An 18,914-nucleotide genomic window follows, 5' to 3' on the forward strand; every position below is an offset into this window, starting at 1 on the left:
ATTATATGAAAGATTGCTCCAGATCACTAATAATAAGAAGAAATGCAAATTAAAATAACTCTGCTTTTATTCCTTATACAGAAAAACTAGTAAAGATGACAAAAGATGGAAATAGTTAATGTTAAAGGGGCTGTGGAAAGACATACACTAATACACTATAAGTAGTGTTGTGATTTGATCCAATCATTCTGGAAAGATCTTTGGAATTTTGCTTAAAAAGTAACTATGATGTGTCTTTGATTTAGAACTTTTGCTGCTAGGCATAGATACTGAAAGTAGGTCAAATATGTTCACGTGTTCATAGCGGCATGTTTGTGGTAGCAAAGAATTGGAGACAAAGTTCATTAATCGGGAATTGACTAAACACATTGTGGTATACCAATGTAATGGCACGTTACTGCACATTTAGAAATGATGAATATGAAAAACTCAGTGAAGCATGATCAAGAATATGAACTGATGCAGAGTAAAACAAATAGAACCAGGAAAACAACATCTACAGTTGCTACAATAATGTAAATTGAAAGACACTCAAAAACTGCCCAAAAAACTGAAATCTGTATAAATATAGTGACCAAGGTACTTGACTCTGGGGAAGAGTTAAGAAAATACACCTTCCTCCCTTCGTTACAGAGATATAGGATCATAGGTGTGGAATTGCATGTACTTTGGGACTATGGGTTGGTTGGTGTTCCTGAACTGCTTCCCCCACCTTTTTAAAAATTCTTTGTTATAAGAAATAGCTCACTGGAAAGTGATGGGGAGGATGTATTCAGATATGTGATATAAAAAAGTGAAAATACATCAGGTAATTTTTAAATTATATTTACAACTTTTCCATCTTTCATCTGCTTTTTTTTGATCCTTTTTTTATGCTTAAATGTATTTTGGAGTGACTTTTCTTATTTTGATTTTTTGGTAAGTTTTCTTTAAGTCTTTTCCCCTCCTTTCCCCACACCAAACTGCTTCTTGTTATTTTGTGGGACATCAGTGATAATAATCTCCCACTATCTTTCATTTATATGTCTCTCAACTTAGTAAGGAGATCAAATGTTTGCTGACTAAGTTGGTTTTAAGGCTCTTTTTGCCTCCCCTTATTATGGTAGTTGATTTATGCTGCTTGAGTTTCTATATCAAATTACTGTAATTGATACTGATGCTTTTTTCTATCCCTTTGCCTCCTTTCAGTATCAGTAACTCATTTAAATAAGTCAAGTTGTAGTTGTTTTAGGTGACAAAGAATTCATCACCAAATGGTCAGCCTATCAGTGATGAGGGTGTCCATATGTAGCTAGACTGGTCCTTAGAAAGCAGAGATAGTCTGCTGCTGGCAATGTACTTGTAGTCTTTTAGGCTAGACCTTGCAAGATACTGTGCTTTACTGGCATAGTGGTTGAGAACCTGGAGTAATCTCCTGTCACAAGGAGTTATCAGAAAAGGACTTTGCAGAGGAGGCCCACAAAGTCCCATGTTGTTATATGGCTACAAGTCATGAAAGACTAAGGTCTACAAGAACCTGAAATTGAAGATCATACAAAGGGCAATGAGGAGGCACATGGTGGACACAAGCTCTGTACATCACATTACAAGCAAGAAATTAAGGAAATCATGTAAAGGGTGTTTACCAAAGAAATAGATGAGTGGAAATAAGCTGGCCACATGGTAAGAGTGAGAGCTAATTGGTGATTATTCTATATATTCCATTGGTATCCTTGCAATTTCATGAGAAAATGAGGAAGGGTCCTAACATATGTGGAAGAGTATTTGTACTCTTGGAACATTCCCTGCGGGGAATGTTTGAGAGGCATTCTTGTTACTTAGCATAATACCTTGCACGAAATAAGTGCCTAATATCTGATAGATGATTAACTGCTTGACATAGACCAGGGCCTCTCAGAATGGGTAGATATGGATGAAATGTGATCTATATTACTGGAGGGTCTAGCACCTCAGTGACATTGAGATCCATTTGAGTTTGGGCTATGAAAGGGGAGAGAAATATAGGAACAAAGTTTGAGAGGATGGGAGGGCAGGGATTTTTTTTTTTTAAGTGTTGGCAGACCTGTACGTTTTTTAAAGCATTGTGAAGTGAGTCAATAAATAAAGAGCAATTGAGGGTAAGATTGGTTGTAAGAACAATTGAGAACTCAGGGTTATCACCAGGCCTCAGTGAGGCATCAGAATAGGACTTTGTGGAAGAGGCCATCTTTTTAATACCAATATTCTTCCAGTGTTATATCACTGAGAGTCATGAAACTCTATAGTCTACAAAAAAACCCAACAAATTGAAAATGAGGCTCCTACAAAGGTCAATGAAGAAGCATGAGGTGGACTTAAACCAAATGCAACACTTGAGACAAAGTGATGGAAGGGGCCACCTTCTTGCTGATATAAGGAGTGAAGGAGCTATTGTAGGAAGCCTAAGGAGAGGTAAAAAGGTTTGCTGAAGTCAGTCTGAGAAATGAGATACAGAATCAGGGAGGAATAAAAAGAATGGTCTGCAGCCTTGACAACCCAGTTAAGATTGCACAATAAATTTTTAGTAAACTTAGTAGGATTATATGATTTTCTCCATGATTGTTCAGCAGCCTGAATGGAGTGGAAAAATGGAATGGCTGGAGTAATGCAAGCCTGCACTTTAGAAAAAGCTGAGCAACAGTAGGGTTATGGGTCAAGAGTGTATGGTACATTATGAGCTGTCTGGTCAAGGCTGTAAGGGGAGGAAAGTGAGGCCAGAGTGAGCAAGGAAGAACAGGGAGAAATGGAGGGACCCCAAGGTCCCCCATCAATTAGTCAACATGCATTTTAAGTGCTATTATGTGACAGGCATTATGTTAATGCTCTGAGTCATCATGATGATTAAGAATAGGTTTATGAAGAATGAGGCTTAAGGAGATCTGGAAGGATAGGAATTTGTAATCAGAGGGGTATTTTAGAATGTAAGATTCTGGAAGTAGAAGAATTATGGGTAAAGGTGAGAGCAAGGTTATAACTATCCCCATGGATAACTGAGATGGAGTGAAAATTCAAGTTATTGAAGCTGAAGAGTATGATGATCTGGGCAGCCAGATTGTTAGAGGCAATAGGCACGTGGAAGCTCTTGACTATGGGGCAAGTGTTGGGGATGAGTGCAAGACTGACCTAGGTACTTGAGAGAAAAGAAAATGATTTGACAGTCATCTAGATAAAAGAGATCTAGATAAAGTGATGCATACAAAGAATCAATCAGCCAACTTTTTTTTTGGGTGGGGGCCTTAGGCAATGGGGTTAAGTGACTTGCCTAGGGTCACACAGCTAGTAAGTATTATGTGTCTGAGGCCATATTTGAACTCAGGTCCTCCTGACCCTGGTGCTCTATCCACTGCTCCACCTAGCTGCCCCTAGCCAACTATTTTTTTTAAAGAATTTATTAAGAGCCTAATGTTTGCCAGGCATTTTATTAGGTGCAAGGTATACAAGTACAAAGAATGAAACAATCCCTACTTGAAATAAATGTACATTTCATTGGAGGAGACAAGTATATCTAAAAATATTTCCAGCATACATACTAAGTGAATAAATATGAATATATATAAAGTTGTTTAATGCAAAGTGTTTTGGGAGGGAGGGTACTAGCAAATGAGGGATCAGAAAAGCCTTCCTGAAAAAGGTGATGTTTGAGTTACAGAGTAAATGAAGAGAGGAGATTATGAGGTAAAGATAGAAAGGAAGTGCATTCCAGGCATGGGAGACAGCCAATGTAAATGAAAGGAATGAAAAGATGGAATGTTATCTGTGAGGAACAAAGAGAAGGCCGGTTTATCTGGATCACAGAATATAAAGGGGGGAATAATGCCAAATGAGGCTGGAAAGGTAGGTTAGGGGCAGGTTGTGTCGGGCTTTCAAAGATAAACAGAAGGGTATAGTTTATCCTGAAGATAATAGAAAGCCATTGGAGTTGGTTGGGTAGAGGAGTCATGTGGTCAGGTCTGTGCTAAAGGGAAATTACTTTGGCAGCAGTGTGTAGGGTAGACTAGAGACCTGAGGCAGGGATACCAATTAGGATGCTGTTGCAAAAATTTAGCCTAGAGATGATGAAGTCTGAACTGTGGAGGTAACTGTGAGAGTGGAGAGAAGGAGTTGGCTTTTAGAAATTTTGTGAAGGTAGAAATAGCAAAATTTGGCAACTAAATGGAGATGGGAGAACAAGAATGAGGAACTGAGGATAATGGCAAGGTTACAACAAACCTGGTAGGCTAGAAGAATGAGTGTACTTTCGACAGAAATCAGGAAGTTTGGAAGAAGGAAGGGTTTGGGGGAAAATCTAGTAAGTCCAGCTTTAGTTATATTAAAATTAGAATGCCTTAAATTTGAATTTGAAATATCTGATAGGAAACTGGTGATGTGGGACTGAAGTTCCAAGGAAAAGCTTGGGCTAGGTACATACATCTGGGAGTCGTTTGCATAGAGATAGTAGTGAAACCCATGGAAATTGATGATGTTACCAAGAGAGACAGAATTCTTAATGTTTTTTGTATCATGGACACTTTGACAGTCTGATAAAGTTTATGAACCCCCTTCTCAAAATATTTTCAAAGGCATAAAATAAAATGTACAGGATTACAAGGAAAATAAAAGATTCATGAAAATAAAGTTATATTTTTGTTTCCTATTCCCATTCAGAGACCTCCTAAATATACATCAATTAACACCTCTAAGGGTCTGTGGAACCCAGGTTAAGAACCCCTGGTATTGAGGGGAAAGAAAGAAGGCCTAGTAGAAAAACATGCACAGTTAAGGAGCATGATATGGATCAGGTGGTACTGAGGAATGGTCAAACAAGTAGGAGGTAAATTAGATGAGAACAATGCCATGAAGCCTAGAGAGGAAAAAGTATTCAGGGAAAGATGGTCCTTAACAATGTGAAAAGCAACAGATGGATAGAGAAGGATTAGGACTGAGAAAATACTATCAAATTTGGCAATTATGGTCACTGATGTATTGTTGGTGGAACTGTGAACATCAAATATAGGATTTTGTACTTGATCCTGGAGGTGATGGAGATGATTCCTAGGTTGCGAGACTCAAGGACTAGGAGGGCATCTAGATGGTATGGTAGATAGAGAACAGGGAGTCAGGAAAACTTAAGTTCAAATCTGACCTTAGACACTTAGTAACTGTGTGATCCTAAGCACCTTAACCCTGTTTGCTTCAATTTCTTCATCTGTAAAATGAATTGGGGAAGGAAATGGCAAACCACTCCAGTATCTCTGCTAAGATAAACCCAAATGGGGTCACAAAAAGTCTGAAATGACTGAAGTGACTGAACAATTACAGTAATAGCAAAAATAGGAGAGGGAGGGTTTGGGGAGAAAGATAATCAGTTCTGTTTCAGGTATGCTTAGCATAAGATGTTTCCTGGACATTGGAGATGTCTAAAAGGTAGCTGTAGATACAAGTTTGAAGGTCAACAGAGAGGCTGGGGCAGGATAGGTAGATTTAAGGATAATCAGCATAGAGATAGCAATTAAATACATAGGAGCTGAGTGAGATCACTAAGTAGAAAAGTAGAGAGAGAAAAAAGAAGAGGACTCAGGATAGACCCATATAGGGTATTTATGGATGGAGGGTATGATCTGGATGAGGATCCTGCAAAGGAGACTTGGAAGGAACAGTCAGATGGGGAGAAGGAGAATCAGGAGAGAGTGGTGTCCTGAAAACCTAGAGAGAAGAGAATGTCAGGGTAGAGAGGATGATCATCGGTGTCAAAAGCCACAGACAGGTCAAGGAGAATGAGAATTGAGAAAAGGATTTGGCAACTAAGATCAGTGGTAACTTTGGAGAGAACAGTTTTAGTGGAATGATAAGGTTGGAAGCCAGATTATAAGGGGTTAAGAAGAAAGTATGAGGGGAGAAAGTGGAGACACCTATTGTACATGACCTTTTTTGAGGAGTTTAGCTACAAAGTTCTTTTTTGGGGGGGGGACTTTTAATTTTTTTATTAATTTATTTGATTTATCAACAATCACTTACATATGCTTTTGAGTTTAAAATTTTTCTCCCCCTTCCTCCCCACCACCCTCCCCAAGACAGCATACAATCTGATATAGGCTATACATATACATTCCTATTAAACATGTTTTCATATTAGTGATGTTGTAAATAAGAATTAGAACCAATAGGAGGAACCACCAGAAAGAGGAAACAAAACTCAACAGAAGAGAAAAAAAATAGCAAATAGTATGCTTCAATCTGCATTCAAATTCCATAGTTCTTTCTTTGGATGTAGATAGCATTTTCCATCACGAGGCCTTTGGAAATGTCTTAGATCCTTGATGTATTGCTAGGAAGGGTTAAATTTATCAGTATTAGTCATTGCACAATGTGGCTGTTATTCTGTACAATGTTCTCCTAGTTCTACTCACTTCACTCAGCATCAGACCATACAAGTTTTTCCAGGTTATTCTGAAATCAGCCTGTTCATCATTTCTTATAGCATAATAGTATTCCATTACATTCATATGCCACAACTTGTTCAGCCATTCCCCAATTGATGGGCATCCTCTCAATTTCCAATTCTTTGCCACCACAAAAAGAGCTCCTATAAATATTTTTGTCCATGTGGGTCCTTTTCCCATTTCTATTATTTCTTTGGGATATAGCCCTAGAAGTGCTATTGCTGGGTCAAAGGGTATGCACATTTTTACAGCTCTTTGGGCATAGCTCCAAATTGCTCTCCAAAATGGTTGTATCATTTCAAAACTCCACCAACAATGCATTAGTATCCCAATTTTCTCACATCTTTTCCAACATTTATAATTTTCTTGTTTTGTCATCTTGGCCATTCGGATAGGTGTGATGTGGTACCTCAGAGTTGTTTTGATTTGCATTTCTCTAATCAATAGTGATTTAGAGCATTTTTTCATATGACTATAGATGACTTTAATTTCTCCATCTGAGAACTGCCTGTTCATATCCTTTGATCATTTATCAATTGGGGAATGACTTGTATTCCTATAAATTTGACTTAATTCTCTATATATTTTAGAAATGAGGCCCTTATCAGAGACACTGGTTATAAAAGTTCTTTCCCAATTTTCTACCTTCCTTCTAATCTTAGTTACACTAGCTTTGTTTATGCAAAAACTTTTCAATTTAATGTAATCAAAGTTATCCATTTTGCGTTTCATAATGTTCTCTATCTCCTGTTTGGTCATGAATTCCTCTGTTCTCCATAAATCTGATAGGTAAACTATTCCTTAGCTACAAAGTTCTAAAGAGATATAGGGCAATAGTTAGCAGGGGTAGAAGGGTTAAGTAACGGGTTTTTTTCAGGATGGGGAGACATGAGCATCTTTGCAGGCAGTCAGAAATGAACCTGTAGAGAGGGAGAGATTGAAAATAAGTGAAAAAGTGGGGATGATAGAAGGGGCAATCTGTTGGAGGAGACAGGATGGAATAGGATCACTTGACCAAGTGTAGGGCTTAGCCTTTATTGTGTGAGACAGGGTTCAAGGGGGAGATAATGACAGAAGGCATCTGAGTGACAGGAGACAAGGAAGAAGGAGGAAGAGAGAGTTCACGGCAAATGGCCTCAATTTTTTCTGTAAAATATGAGGCAAAGTTCTTTTCAGAGAGTTGGGGAGAGGGGCATGGGAAGTATGAGGAGAGATGAAAAAGTCTGGAAGAGCTGCTGTGGAGAATGGAATAGGGATTTAATGAGAGAGATATGGTAAGATTGCCTAGCAGCAGTGAGGGTCCAGTTGAGGTTACATAATATAAATTTGTAGTGGACCTAGTCAGAATGGTTGTGGTTTTCTCTTACTTTGTTTAGCAGTATATGTGTAGGAGAAAAGGCAATGAATAGTAGAAATGATCCAAGACTGAGGCTTGGCTGGGTGTAATTGGCAATATGATAAAGGGGATAGGGACTCAAGAGAGGAAGGAAGACAGGAGAGAGTTGAACTGGTTCAACAAGGAGTCAATAGAGGGAGGAGAGGAAAGAGAAGCTAGCACAGGGAAATTGGCCTGGGAGAGATTTTAGGGGTCAAAAGGTTAGAGGTTATGATGCAGATGAAGAGTAGGATTATATAAGAGAAGGCAGGAGAGGCACAAAACCAGTGGATTAAGGTCAGATAAGGGGATTTCAAAATTCTTGAATATGGAGGTGGTATATTTGTGAGTGAAGGCAAGATCGAAGGTATGACTACCTTTGTGTGTGATTGAGGTGAGGTGGAGGCATAGCTCATGGGAGGTGAGCAGATTGAAGGTCTGAGTGATTAGGGTGTCTGAAGGAAAATCGATGGGTGTGTTGTAAGTCCTCTAGTATGAGTTTGCACTTTTTCCCCACAAAAGGTCTTCAAATACCCAAAGACAGTGATTATATCTGTAACACTGTAAGAATAATTAGCCTATTTTCAACCCACTAGACCATACAATGGCCCCTAACATCCATATACTTCCCTTCTCTTCAGCTTTAGGGAGTTTATTTTGGATGAAACATTGAGCTTAGTCACCATTGTTCAGAGCCACTGTTAGGAAAATTCTTAACATTTAGGCAGAGGATGAGCTCTCCCTCTAACCTTACATTTATATCTATCTCTACTTAATTGCTGGCCTCTTTATGTTTAAGGCAAAAGTTAGTTTACTGGAAACATTTGAGAAATGAAACAGCAGATTGTATTAGAGTGTCTCTGGATAAACAGACTCTTGGAGAGAAACGTGGACAAAGAGCCAATTTTTCTTGGGCCTTTCCTGAGGCCAAGTCTTCTGATGTCTGCAGAGCCAATGACTCTTCTTGATATCTCCTTCCTCTACCACAGCTCAATCCTACTTTTTGTTCCTCAGGCATGTACTGGAAGGTCATACTCACTCCAACCTTTCTAATGAATCTTTTTTCCAATTTCCTTGATGATTTATTGATGACTTCCAGAGCCAAGTTTCCTCAGCCTATCAGCACACAATTCTTTTTATTGAGTAAACCAATTATGCCATGCCTTTTCTTCCTTAGACTTATTTAAACCTTCCTTGGAATCAAAGTTCAGGTTCTTACTTAAGATAACCAAAAAATTCCCCTCACAATCAAAAAGTAAACCAGATTTTGGTTCATGAGTCTAGTTTCCTAATAGTCATATATGCTCACATTTGTGTAGTAAATTTATTCTTTTTAAAGGATCTTCGTGTGGAGTTTTTCATTTGACTTTCAGGACATCCTCTGGGAAGTCAGCAGGAAAGAGATAATTTAATAAAGCAACTGAATTCAAGTGACTTGCCAAAAGTTTCATTACTAATTAGTAACAGAGTAAAGCCTGGAACCCGAGTGTCCTCGTCCTACTCTAGTTTCTTTTCCCTGATTGCCTAAGATGGCCTTCAACCTTGGAAAATGAGAAACTTGTGCCTGGAATGGGATGAAATTCTCATCAGATACATCTCCTCAACCCTCCCCGCAAGCTAATATTTTTTTTTCTTTCATCTTTCTTCCTTAGTCTGAGACATCACTGGAAATGATGGGACATCAGTTGGCTTTGTTCAGTCTTCTTTGGAGAGATGAGAGTGAAGAAAACCAGCACTGTGCTCGACAGTGCATTTTGCTCCTCATACGGCTCCTGATACAAGAAAGTGAGAGCCCTAGACGGGAAGAAATAAAAAGTGGTTGTAGTCTGCTCTAACTAACTGTGTGACCCATAAGTCTCTTACTTTCTTTCTCTGTGGACATTAGCCTCCTTGGTTGTTAAATGGGAATGATAGTAGTCATTCTACCTTCATGACAGAAGTTGCAATCCAACAACATAATGGATATGACCATGCTTTAAAAGTATTAATTGTTTGGGGGGAAAGAACAACTTTGAATGAGTAGATGTTGGAATAAACCCTAGATGGACTGGAATAAAATTTCTGTCAGCTTCTGTGACTCACTCAGCTACTTTGAGGGACATCCAGGGCCATGGCATTAATGTTTTGCCAACCTGAGAATGTTAGAACCTGTAACTATCCATAGGAGTTCTTGTATGGAATTTAGGTGGCTTGTTGTTGTTTGCTTTGAGGGTGAAGTGTTAGGAAGTGGAAATTAACTGTGAAGTTCAATTATTCAGTCTTATGAGAGTTGCCTGTGTGTTTGCTGATCTGATGATAATAATAATACCCAGCATTTATATACAGTTAGCCTCTAAGGTTTATAAAACACTTTACATATGTCACCTCATTTGATCCTCACAACTACCTGTAAGATAGGTGCTTCTATTATTCCCATTTTCCAAATGAGGAAACTGAGGCTGAGAGGCATTCAATGACTTGCCCAGAGTCACACAGCTAGTTAGTATCTGATGCAGTATATAAAATGAGGTCTGCCAATACTCCGTCCATTGAGGTCTCATTCTACCACCTGAAAGAAACATTCCAAAGTGCCTTTCCCTAAGGGTGTGGGGGTGGGAGGAGGAGGTGGTGGTTAAGAAAGGGAGGATTTCCTTGTTAGATCCAACCTCATAAGGAACTCTTTGGGTGGATGGGTCTTAAGAAATCCAAAGGGATAAAACGAAGCCACCAATACGACCACCATTGAACAAGCTATCAGAATGGGGAGAAAGTTGTAGGTGTGGATGTTTATTTATTTTTAAAATTTTGTGTAGATTTCAGTTAACACAGAATCTTACAGCTAGAAGGAGTCTCAGCAGTGGAGAAGTCAAGAGAGGAGAGACCACAGAAAGAAGGAATGAGGGTTTTAAATCAGATTACATGATTCTGGAGTCAGGACATTTTATTGTAAAATAACAATTCTATTTTGAGATTTGTAGCACTTTTCTCACAATAAACTTGTGAGGTAGGTAGGATAAATATCATCTCCCCCATTTTACTGGTGATGAAACTGAGGGTGCAGATAGTTAGGGTGACTTGCCTGATCAAATCCCTTGTAAGCAGTGCTTGACTCAAGTTCAGATCTCCTGACTCCAAGTACAGTGATCTTGCCACCACTCCATGATTCCCTTCATTACAATGAAGCACCAGCCTGATGCCAATGACTATTTTTGTCAAGTTGCCATTAAGATAATCCTAGAATTTTAAAATTTGAAGAAATCTTAGAGATCAGCTAGCTCAACTATTCCATTTCACCTAGATGGAAACTGAGTTTCTGGGAAGGGAAGTGTTTTTCTTATACCCAATTAGTGTTAGAATCTATATGAGAACTCAACTGTCATAGACCCTCTGAATTGGAAAGGATCTCAAAGGCCACCTAGTACAACCCGTAACTGAACAGCACTTAGATTATTCCAGGATGTAGTCATTAAGCCTTTGCCTAATGGTCACATACTAGACCCTGGAGGAAGACCTTTGGTCAGAGGAAACCTACTGCCTCCTAAGGTAGCCTATTCTAGTTTGGAACAACTAATTATTAGGGAACTTTTCATTATTTTGAACTTAGATGTCCTTTTGAAACTTCTGCCTTTAGATCTTACATTTAACCAGAAAAAAATCTTTTCCTTCAATATGTCAACCCTTCAAGCATTTGAAGACAACTATCATGTCATCTCAAGTCTTCACTCCAGGTTAAACATCTCAAGCTGTTTAAATAGTTTAAGTGTGGTGTCCTTTCTAATAGTCCTCCTACCATCCAGTTTGCGCTGTTCAGTCTACACTTCAATTTTCCAATGTCCTTTTTTTTCAATATGGCATCTGAATTTTCCAGTGAAAGTATCTCAAATGTACTTCTTTATGCTAGGGACTGAGGAAAACATTAAGTGCCTATGTACATTAAAGCAAATGAAGAATTTGGACGTGAAGTTGTCGAAGGAAGGGAACAAAAATTGCTCCCATCTGGTAAAGGTAAGTATCTCCAGTCTATGGGGCTTCAGGGAGACAAGGAGATAAGAGGACCATGATGTCAGGATGTGTGTGCTTCTAGCTATAGATTCTCACAGCATATTAACTGGCAGAAACCTTAGGGTTTCTCTAGTCCAACCTCCTACCTTGACAGGGGAGGAAACTGGGGCCCAGAGAAGTGAAATGTGTTGCCCAAAGTCATGCATAGTGCTTGCCTTAGAATCTCAGATTTTAAGTGACTTCAAGGGGTATTCAAGTATCATCCTTTGCCTGGAGCATGGATTCTTTTAATGACATCTCTTACACAGTGGTTATACAAATTCTTCTTGAGCACTATACTCCCTCTTGAGGTAGCTCACTCTAACTTTGGATAGCTTGAATTGTTAACAAGTTCTTTTTTTTATGTTACACTGACATTGTCCTTCCTGTAACTTCTACCCATTGCTCCTTTTCTCAGGGGGCAAGTGAACTGGTTTGCTCCCTCTTCCCCACGATAGTTATTCAGATATTTGAATGAAAGAACATGTTCCTCTTTTTCCCATCTTCCCCTTCTCCAGGCTGAACATCTCCCTTCCTTCAACTAATCATTACATGGCATAGTTTCAAGGTTCTTGTCATCCCTGTCAATGGCAGAAGTTGAGACTAGACCCTAGGTTATCTGACTCAAAATTCAGTGTTCTTCACAATTTCCCAGCTTGCTTCAGTTTCCTTATCTCAATCTTCTTCCATTCTGATTAGCAGCATCTTATAGCAGGAAGTATACCACTTTGATTTAGATAATTTACTCTGTGACCTGAGGCATATCTCTCAGTTTTGGTTGACACAATTTCCAAGGAGTAGGTAAGAGCCTTGAGAGTAGGGAACAGCTGAGGATTGATGTTCAGAAAAAGTTTCTGACTAGAAGAAACAGTGAATACAAAAAGACATTTAACCACTAGGGAACATTGCTGCCTGAGTACCTGAATATTGATAAGGGCTAGGGATTCTCAGAGAAATGGTTACTTCTGCCCCTTTTGTGGGTGGCAGGGCTTTATTCATTGGTCTAGGTGTGCGACATCTGTAGATCTATCCAAATTGTCTGTTGGCTCAGCCCCTACTCACTAGAAACTTTTCCTTCTTCCCTTCATGCTGCATTTCAGCAAAGTCATACTAGCCACATAATGGTATTGATCATAGAAGGAAGACAGGAAGGGAAGGAGGGAAAAAAGAAAGTGGTGGGAGGAAAAACCCAAGTATTTATTCAGTACCTACTATGTTCACCAGATACTTACAAATATTACCTCTTTTGATCCTCACAATAATCCTGGGAGATAGGTAGTATTATTATCTCCATTTTACAATTGAGGAAACTATTGTTTAATTGAAAACAATTCTTTACCAATACCAATAAAAGTAAAAAAAAAAAAGGTTAAAATCACAAACCCATGGCTCCTTCCAGAGCTAGATAGCCCTTAGCCAATCTGTAGGCATTCCCCAAACCCAGGAATTCCAGGAACATAGTTAAAGTGCTAAGACTGAGACCTTATCAATCACTCATACAGGGAACCAAGAAGTTCTTACAATATTATTCCACTCACGTCCTCCCAGAGGGTCAATATTCACTGATTAAGGTAATTTGTAACTCAAAGTACTGATTACTTTTCTGGTCAATTTTTCTTGCTCACTTGTTGCTGGTTGTGACCTCTGAGTCTTCTTCATTGTTCAGGTAAAGGGCAATCCCAGATATAGAAACTCCTCCAATACCTTCAAATCTTCTGTCCTTAGATTTTCCATGTCTTTCTACTGCACCCTACATCACTTCTTTTTCTGTCTCTCTTTGTATCCTCCTTCTGCAGTTCTTCTTATAGTACATCCCTGAACAAGGAACTCGTATTTAAAGCATCAATGACTTAGTGTTTTAATCAGTCTAAAAACTCTACAATTTTCCCTTATGTGGCCCCAAATCTCTTTTGGGGGGTGGTATTATTCTCAACTTCCTTGTTTTACTTTGCTCATTCTGAGTTTTGGTACTTTTACATTATCATTATAGGACCTATCCACACTCTTGAATTCATCATCCATTGCCTGCCTTACATGCACATGTCTTTTCAAAAATATTTAATTTAGTTGAAGAGTAACTGGTATATTCCTATTGGGATGGTTAAAAAATTTTCCTCTTTCTATTCATAGGAAATGTCTTTTTCTGACTTCAGAATTTTGTTCTTAAGGGTTTCCCATCCCTCCTGGGTTGACTATTCCTTGCACAATTTTAGATCATGGCACCTTACTTAGCCTTTCTCTGAACCTTTGAAATTTTATGTCTCACCATCTACATGTCAGAATATTTCCAGTTTTCCTGTCTTTCAGTATCACAGATTTTAAAATGGAGTGGTCTTCTCCACTCTTCTAAGGTTTCCATTATCTTCACCCCAGCAACCAGTTCTTCCTTGTTGAGAAAAATCATACCTAGAGGAGCAGTGCTCCCCGTTGGTTCCTACACCTTTAGTGAAGCTATCATTAAAGCAAGGCAAAAAGTTATATTCATAAGTGATATTCCATAGTAGACCATAGCTTGACAATCACGCAATTGACTGAAAGGGTTAAAGAATACACAATTGGACTCTCTACCTTTGTAGACTATAAAGAACAACAACAACAATAACAATAATTAGTTTGATAAAGCAAAATGCTGCCTTAAAGACTTTCCTACTACCTTCCCTATGTCTCTCATGCCTCAATTTAGTCTTCAGCTCTTGGTCTAGTCCGCAAATGAACAATGGTTTGGGGCCAGAATTGAACAGCATAAGGACAGCAAACTTTGGGAAATTACATAGTTCTTCTGATGAATAGTTCCCCCCAAAACAAAGGCTCATCATTTAAACACTAATATCCTTCTGGAATATAGCTTCCAGATGTATTCTATCATCTATAAACAACTGAAGTTTAGCATCACCCAAAAACCAAACAAAAGATAGGTACATGATGAGTATGGGCAAGTTGCAATACATTTTAAGAGATGAATACACAGGAAAAGTGATATAAGAGATCACAGATGAGAAATGTATGACCAGAATAAAGATGGTCAGGTCAAATAGAAAGGGCAAGCTAATTGATGGATAGTTCCTATGATTCATAGTATCCACTAAATGTGAAGGGTCCTTAAGGAAGGCCCCCATCATGCTGAGTGGGCCTTCTGTGGCATATTTATGGGAAGACAGAAATGAGAGTCACTTGAGATGGGGTAGAATAGAAGGGTTGCCACCTGCATTGTTGGAGGAAATACACTGATGAAATCATGGTTGCACTGAAAGAGTATTTTCCCCAGAGTCAAATGTTGGGCTTTGCACACACTGAGTAGTTCTTTGAAAGGAAAAATGGGGAGTGAAAAAAGCAGGTGATTAGTAACTAGAGGACCTGATTTTTAAATCCAACTTTGTTACCTACTATTGGTTTGATATTGAACAAGTCACTCAAATTCTCTGAGTGTCAGTGTCCTCATCTATAAAATAAGCAGACTGTACTGGATGATCTCTTCTAGCTCTATGTCCTATCATCTGATAATAAATGTTTTTTGAAAATTCAATGGATGAATAAAACCATTAGTGAATCATGATTGACTATAAAGAAGCTCAGCTTTGATACAGAGAGCACAGAATGGAGATGGAGTGTTTATGTGTGAGTCAGAGCACCTATAGTAGAAGGAACATTGAATTACTGCATGTGCATTTGCAGAAAATGTATATATAAAATGATATAGTGGAAGGACTACAGGGTTTGTCTTGGTTTTCCTTCCCTTGACCATCATTTCAGTGTATGTATGTACGTATGTGTATGCATAGGCATGTACACTACTATGGGTTCTTAGTTCAGATGCATGGCTTGATAGCTCTGTTACCTTCATATGGTTTATATCAGTGTGGGAATACATCATGATGTTAGCTGTGGAATCACATGCAGTCAAGTACTACTTATTTGGATCATGTAAGTTGGGTCTATATACTCGGCCTAAGTAAGATTGATCTGACTTTCACTCATTTCAGATTCTTTGAGAACCAGTGGTTCCTCCTATTACTAGGAAACTGTCACCTTTCACCTGGCCCCAGTAGGACTTAGCTCTCTAAAAGATAATTCCTTGATTCTTGGCTTTTACAGGTATTTGGACAAAACCTCTCAGTGAATCAAAATACCCAACTCATCCTGACCTTCCTGAATGGCCTAAAGAGCAACAACCAAGTCCAAGCAAATCTGGCTTTGGAGTTGTTTAACCATTTCCTAGAAACCCAAGGACTCAAGATTGAGCAGGTAAGAAGCTTTCCCTTCTGAGAAAAAATGGAAGGATGGTGACATAATATTGCTCTGTACTGGGAAAGCTGCCCTAAGAGTACTGGGGGAGGGGAATCTGGACAGGAGTAAAGAATTCTTCCTGAGGTCACTAAAGAGTTGGCCATATAACCTTGGACTCCCAGAGTTGAATAGAAACTCAAAGACCATCTAATCTAAATCACATTTGAAGGGCTTTGAGAATGGGGATAGAGTCGGGACAATTTTTCAGGTGGTTATTGATGATTTATGTTTCTATCCTTTTCTTTTCTCTTTGACAACTGCTTATTTATGTCATTAATCACTTATCAATTGGGGGCCTCCAGATCATGCCATATGAAGATCAATTTAAGGAAATGAAGATGATTATCCTGAGGAATAGAATATTTAGGGGAATCATGATAGTTGACTTCAAGTGTCTAAATAATTATCATGAGGAAAAGGGCTTAGCCTTGTTCAGCTTGGCCCCAAAAAGCAGAACTCAGAGCAACTAATGGAAGTTGCAGAGGGGTCAAATTAGGCACAATGATCCCAGTTTTCATGTTATTTGCAAATTTGATAAGCATACCTAGCTATGCTTTTAGCCAAGTCATGTGTGGTTTTGGACAGCACATGGTCAAGATTGAACTTTTTGGGCTCTCTATTGGAGAACTCCTTTTGAATTGACATATATGTGTGTGTGTGTGTGTGTGTGTGTGTGTGTGTGTGTACATATATGTGTATGAACTTTCCAGTGACTCCCTCCACCCGCCCCTAATAAGGCTCTTTCTTGAAATAAAGAAATACAGTTAAGCAAATCAACATATTGTCCTTGTCTAAAAATGTATGCCTTATTTTGTATTTCTCAAAGAAGTAGAAGTAAGGAAGGAGTACATTCTAGGCATAGGGGATCACATGTGTAAAGATGGGAGATGGTTTGTCATGTGACTATTCACCATATCTTGAATATTTCCCCCCCTCCTCACTTCTACCTTGTGGGTTTTTTGGCTTCCTTCAAGACTCAGTTCAAATCCTATCCTCCACAAGCAACCTTTCTTGGTTTCCCAGCTGCTAGTGCCTTCCCTTCTGAGATTACCTTCTTTCTGTTCTGTATATATCTTGTATAGCATACTTATTTATTTAGACATTGTCTTTTCCATTAGAATATGAGCTACTTAAGATAAGAGACTACTTTGGTCCTTCTTTGTATCCCTAACACTTAGCACAAAGTCTGATACATAGTATATGTTTAAGAAATTCTTGTTGACTGAAAAACAGCAAGAAAGACTGTATGACTGGATTGTAGAAAGCGTGAAGGAGAGTAGTATATAATTAGGCTGGAAATGTGAATTGGATCCAGGTGGTCAAGGACTTTAAATGGCAAATGTAGAAGTTTGTATTTGATCCTAGAGGTCATAGGGAGCCAGTGGCATTTATTGGACAGGCAAATGATATAGTCAGACCTGTACTTTAGGAAATAACATTGGTAGCCATGTGAAGGATGGATTAAAGAAGGAAGAAATGAGGCAAGGAGACACATTAGAAAGCTATTGCATTAATCCAAATGAGAGATGATGAGAGACAGTGATGGCCATAAAAGTAGAGAGAAATGGACAGATGTGAGAGATATTGTGTAGGTATAATTAACAAGATTTGGCAACTGATTGGATATGTGAGGTAGGTGAGGGATACTCTAAGGTTTTGAACCTGGGTAACTGAAAATATAGTAGTTCTCTCAATAGAAATAGAGAAGTTAAGAAAAGGAATGGATTTGGAGTAAAGATAATAATTCAATTTTGAAAATGTTAAGTTTGAAGTGCTTATGGGTCATTCATATCGAAATGTTCAATAACTAACGGTGATTCAGGACTGGAGCTCAAGAGATAAATTAGGCCTAAAGCTATAGATCTGAGAGTTATCTGCATAGAGGTAATCATTAAATCCATGAAAGCTGAAAAGACCACTAAGCCAGGAAAGGACCAAGGACAGAACTTTGAGGTATACCCACAGATAAAGGAAGCCATATGAATGAGGAATCAGCAAGAAGTCTGAGAAGAAATGGTTAGACAAGTAAGAGAACCAAGAGAGAGTGGTCATAAAAATTCAGAGAGGCAAGAGGATCCAGAAGAAAATGGTTAACAACATTAGATGTTGCAGAGACGTAAAAAAGAATGAGGGTTGAGAAAGGCCAGGAGATTTGACAATTAAGAGATCGTTGGTCACTTTGGAAAGAGCTCTTTCAACTGAGTGATAGTCACAAACCAGAATACAGAGGAATTATAGAAGAGGAAGTGGAGAAAAGCAAAGTAGACAGATTTAACTAGGAGTTTGTCTTTGAAAGGTAGAAGAGATATAGAACAATAGCTTGAGGGGATGGAAGAATCAAGTAAGAGTTTTGTTGTTTGTTTTTGTAGGAGAGGGAACCTGTACCTAGAGAGAGATTAAAGATGAGAGAGTGAGAGACAGAGAGACAAAAATACAGTGAGAGGAACAGAAAAGATATTTTTGTGGGAGTAATCTGCCAGAGAATACAGGAAGGGAGAGGATCAAAGGTACCAGCATGATCATTTCACAGAATCATAGACTCTCAGATCTGGAAGGGCCCTCAGACGACATATAGTCCACCTCCTACCTAAACCAAAATCCCCTCTATAATATGCCTTATAAGTGATCATCCAACTTTTACTTGAAAAGCTTCAGTGATAGGGAATTTATTAGCTCTAAATATGAACTGTTCTACTTCTGAATTAAGCTCAAACTGATGGAAGTTTTTTTCCCCCTTTTATCAACCCTAATTTGTTTACCCATTCTCCACCTGGTGGGCACCCCCTCAATTTCCAATT

At 38.7% G+C, this 18,914-nt stretch overlaps 1 protein-coding gene across 1 annotated transcript in view; it reads left to right on the top strand.

The window, feature by feature from the left end:
- The window catches only part of LOC114030388 (maestro heat-like repeat family member 5), a 93,194-nt gene that overhangs the window by 48,417 nt on the left and 25,863 nt on the right, over window positions 1-18,914 (top strand). The window contains exons 12-14 of the mRNA XM_027845192.1: window positions 9,465-9,597; window positions 11,693-11,796; window positions 15,925-16,074. Of these exons, the coding sequence (XP_027700993.1) occupies window positions 9,465-9,597; window positions 11,693-11,796; window positions 15,925-16,074 (387 nt within the window). The remainder of the gene's footprint in view (window positions 1-9,464; window positions 9,598-11,692; window positions 11,797-15,924; window positions 16,075-18,914) is intronic.

The sequence above is a fragment of the Vombatus ursinus genome, unplaced genomic scaffold (assembly GCF_900497805.2).
Source record: "Vombatus ursinus unplaced genomic scaffold, bare-nosed wombat genome assembly UNPS02005236.1, whole genome shotgun sequence".
Classification (NCBI taxonomy): Eukaryota; Metazoa; Chordata; class Mammalia; order Diprotodontia; family Vombatidae; genus Vombatus; species Vombatus ursinus.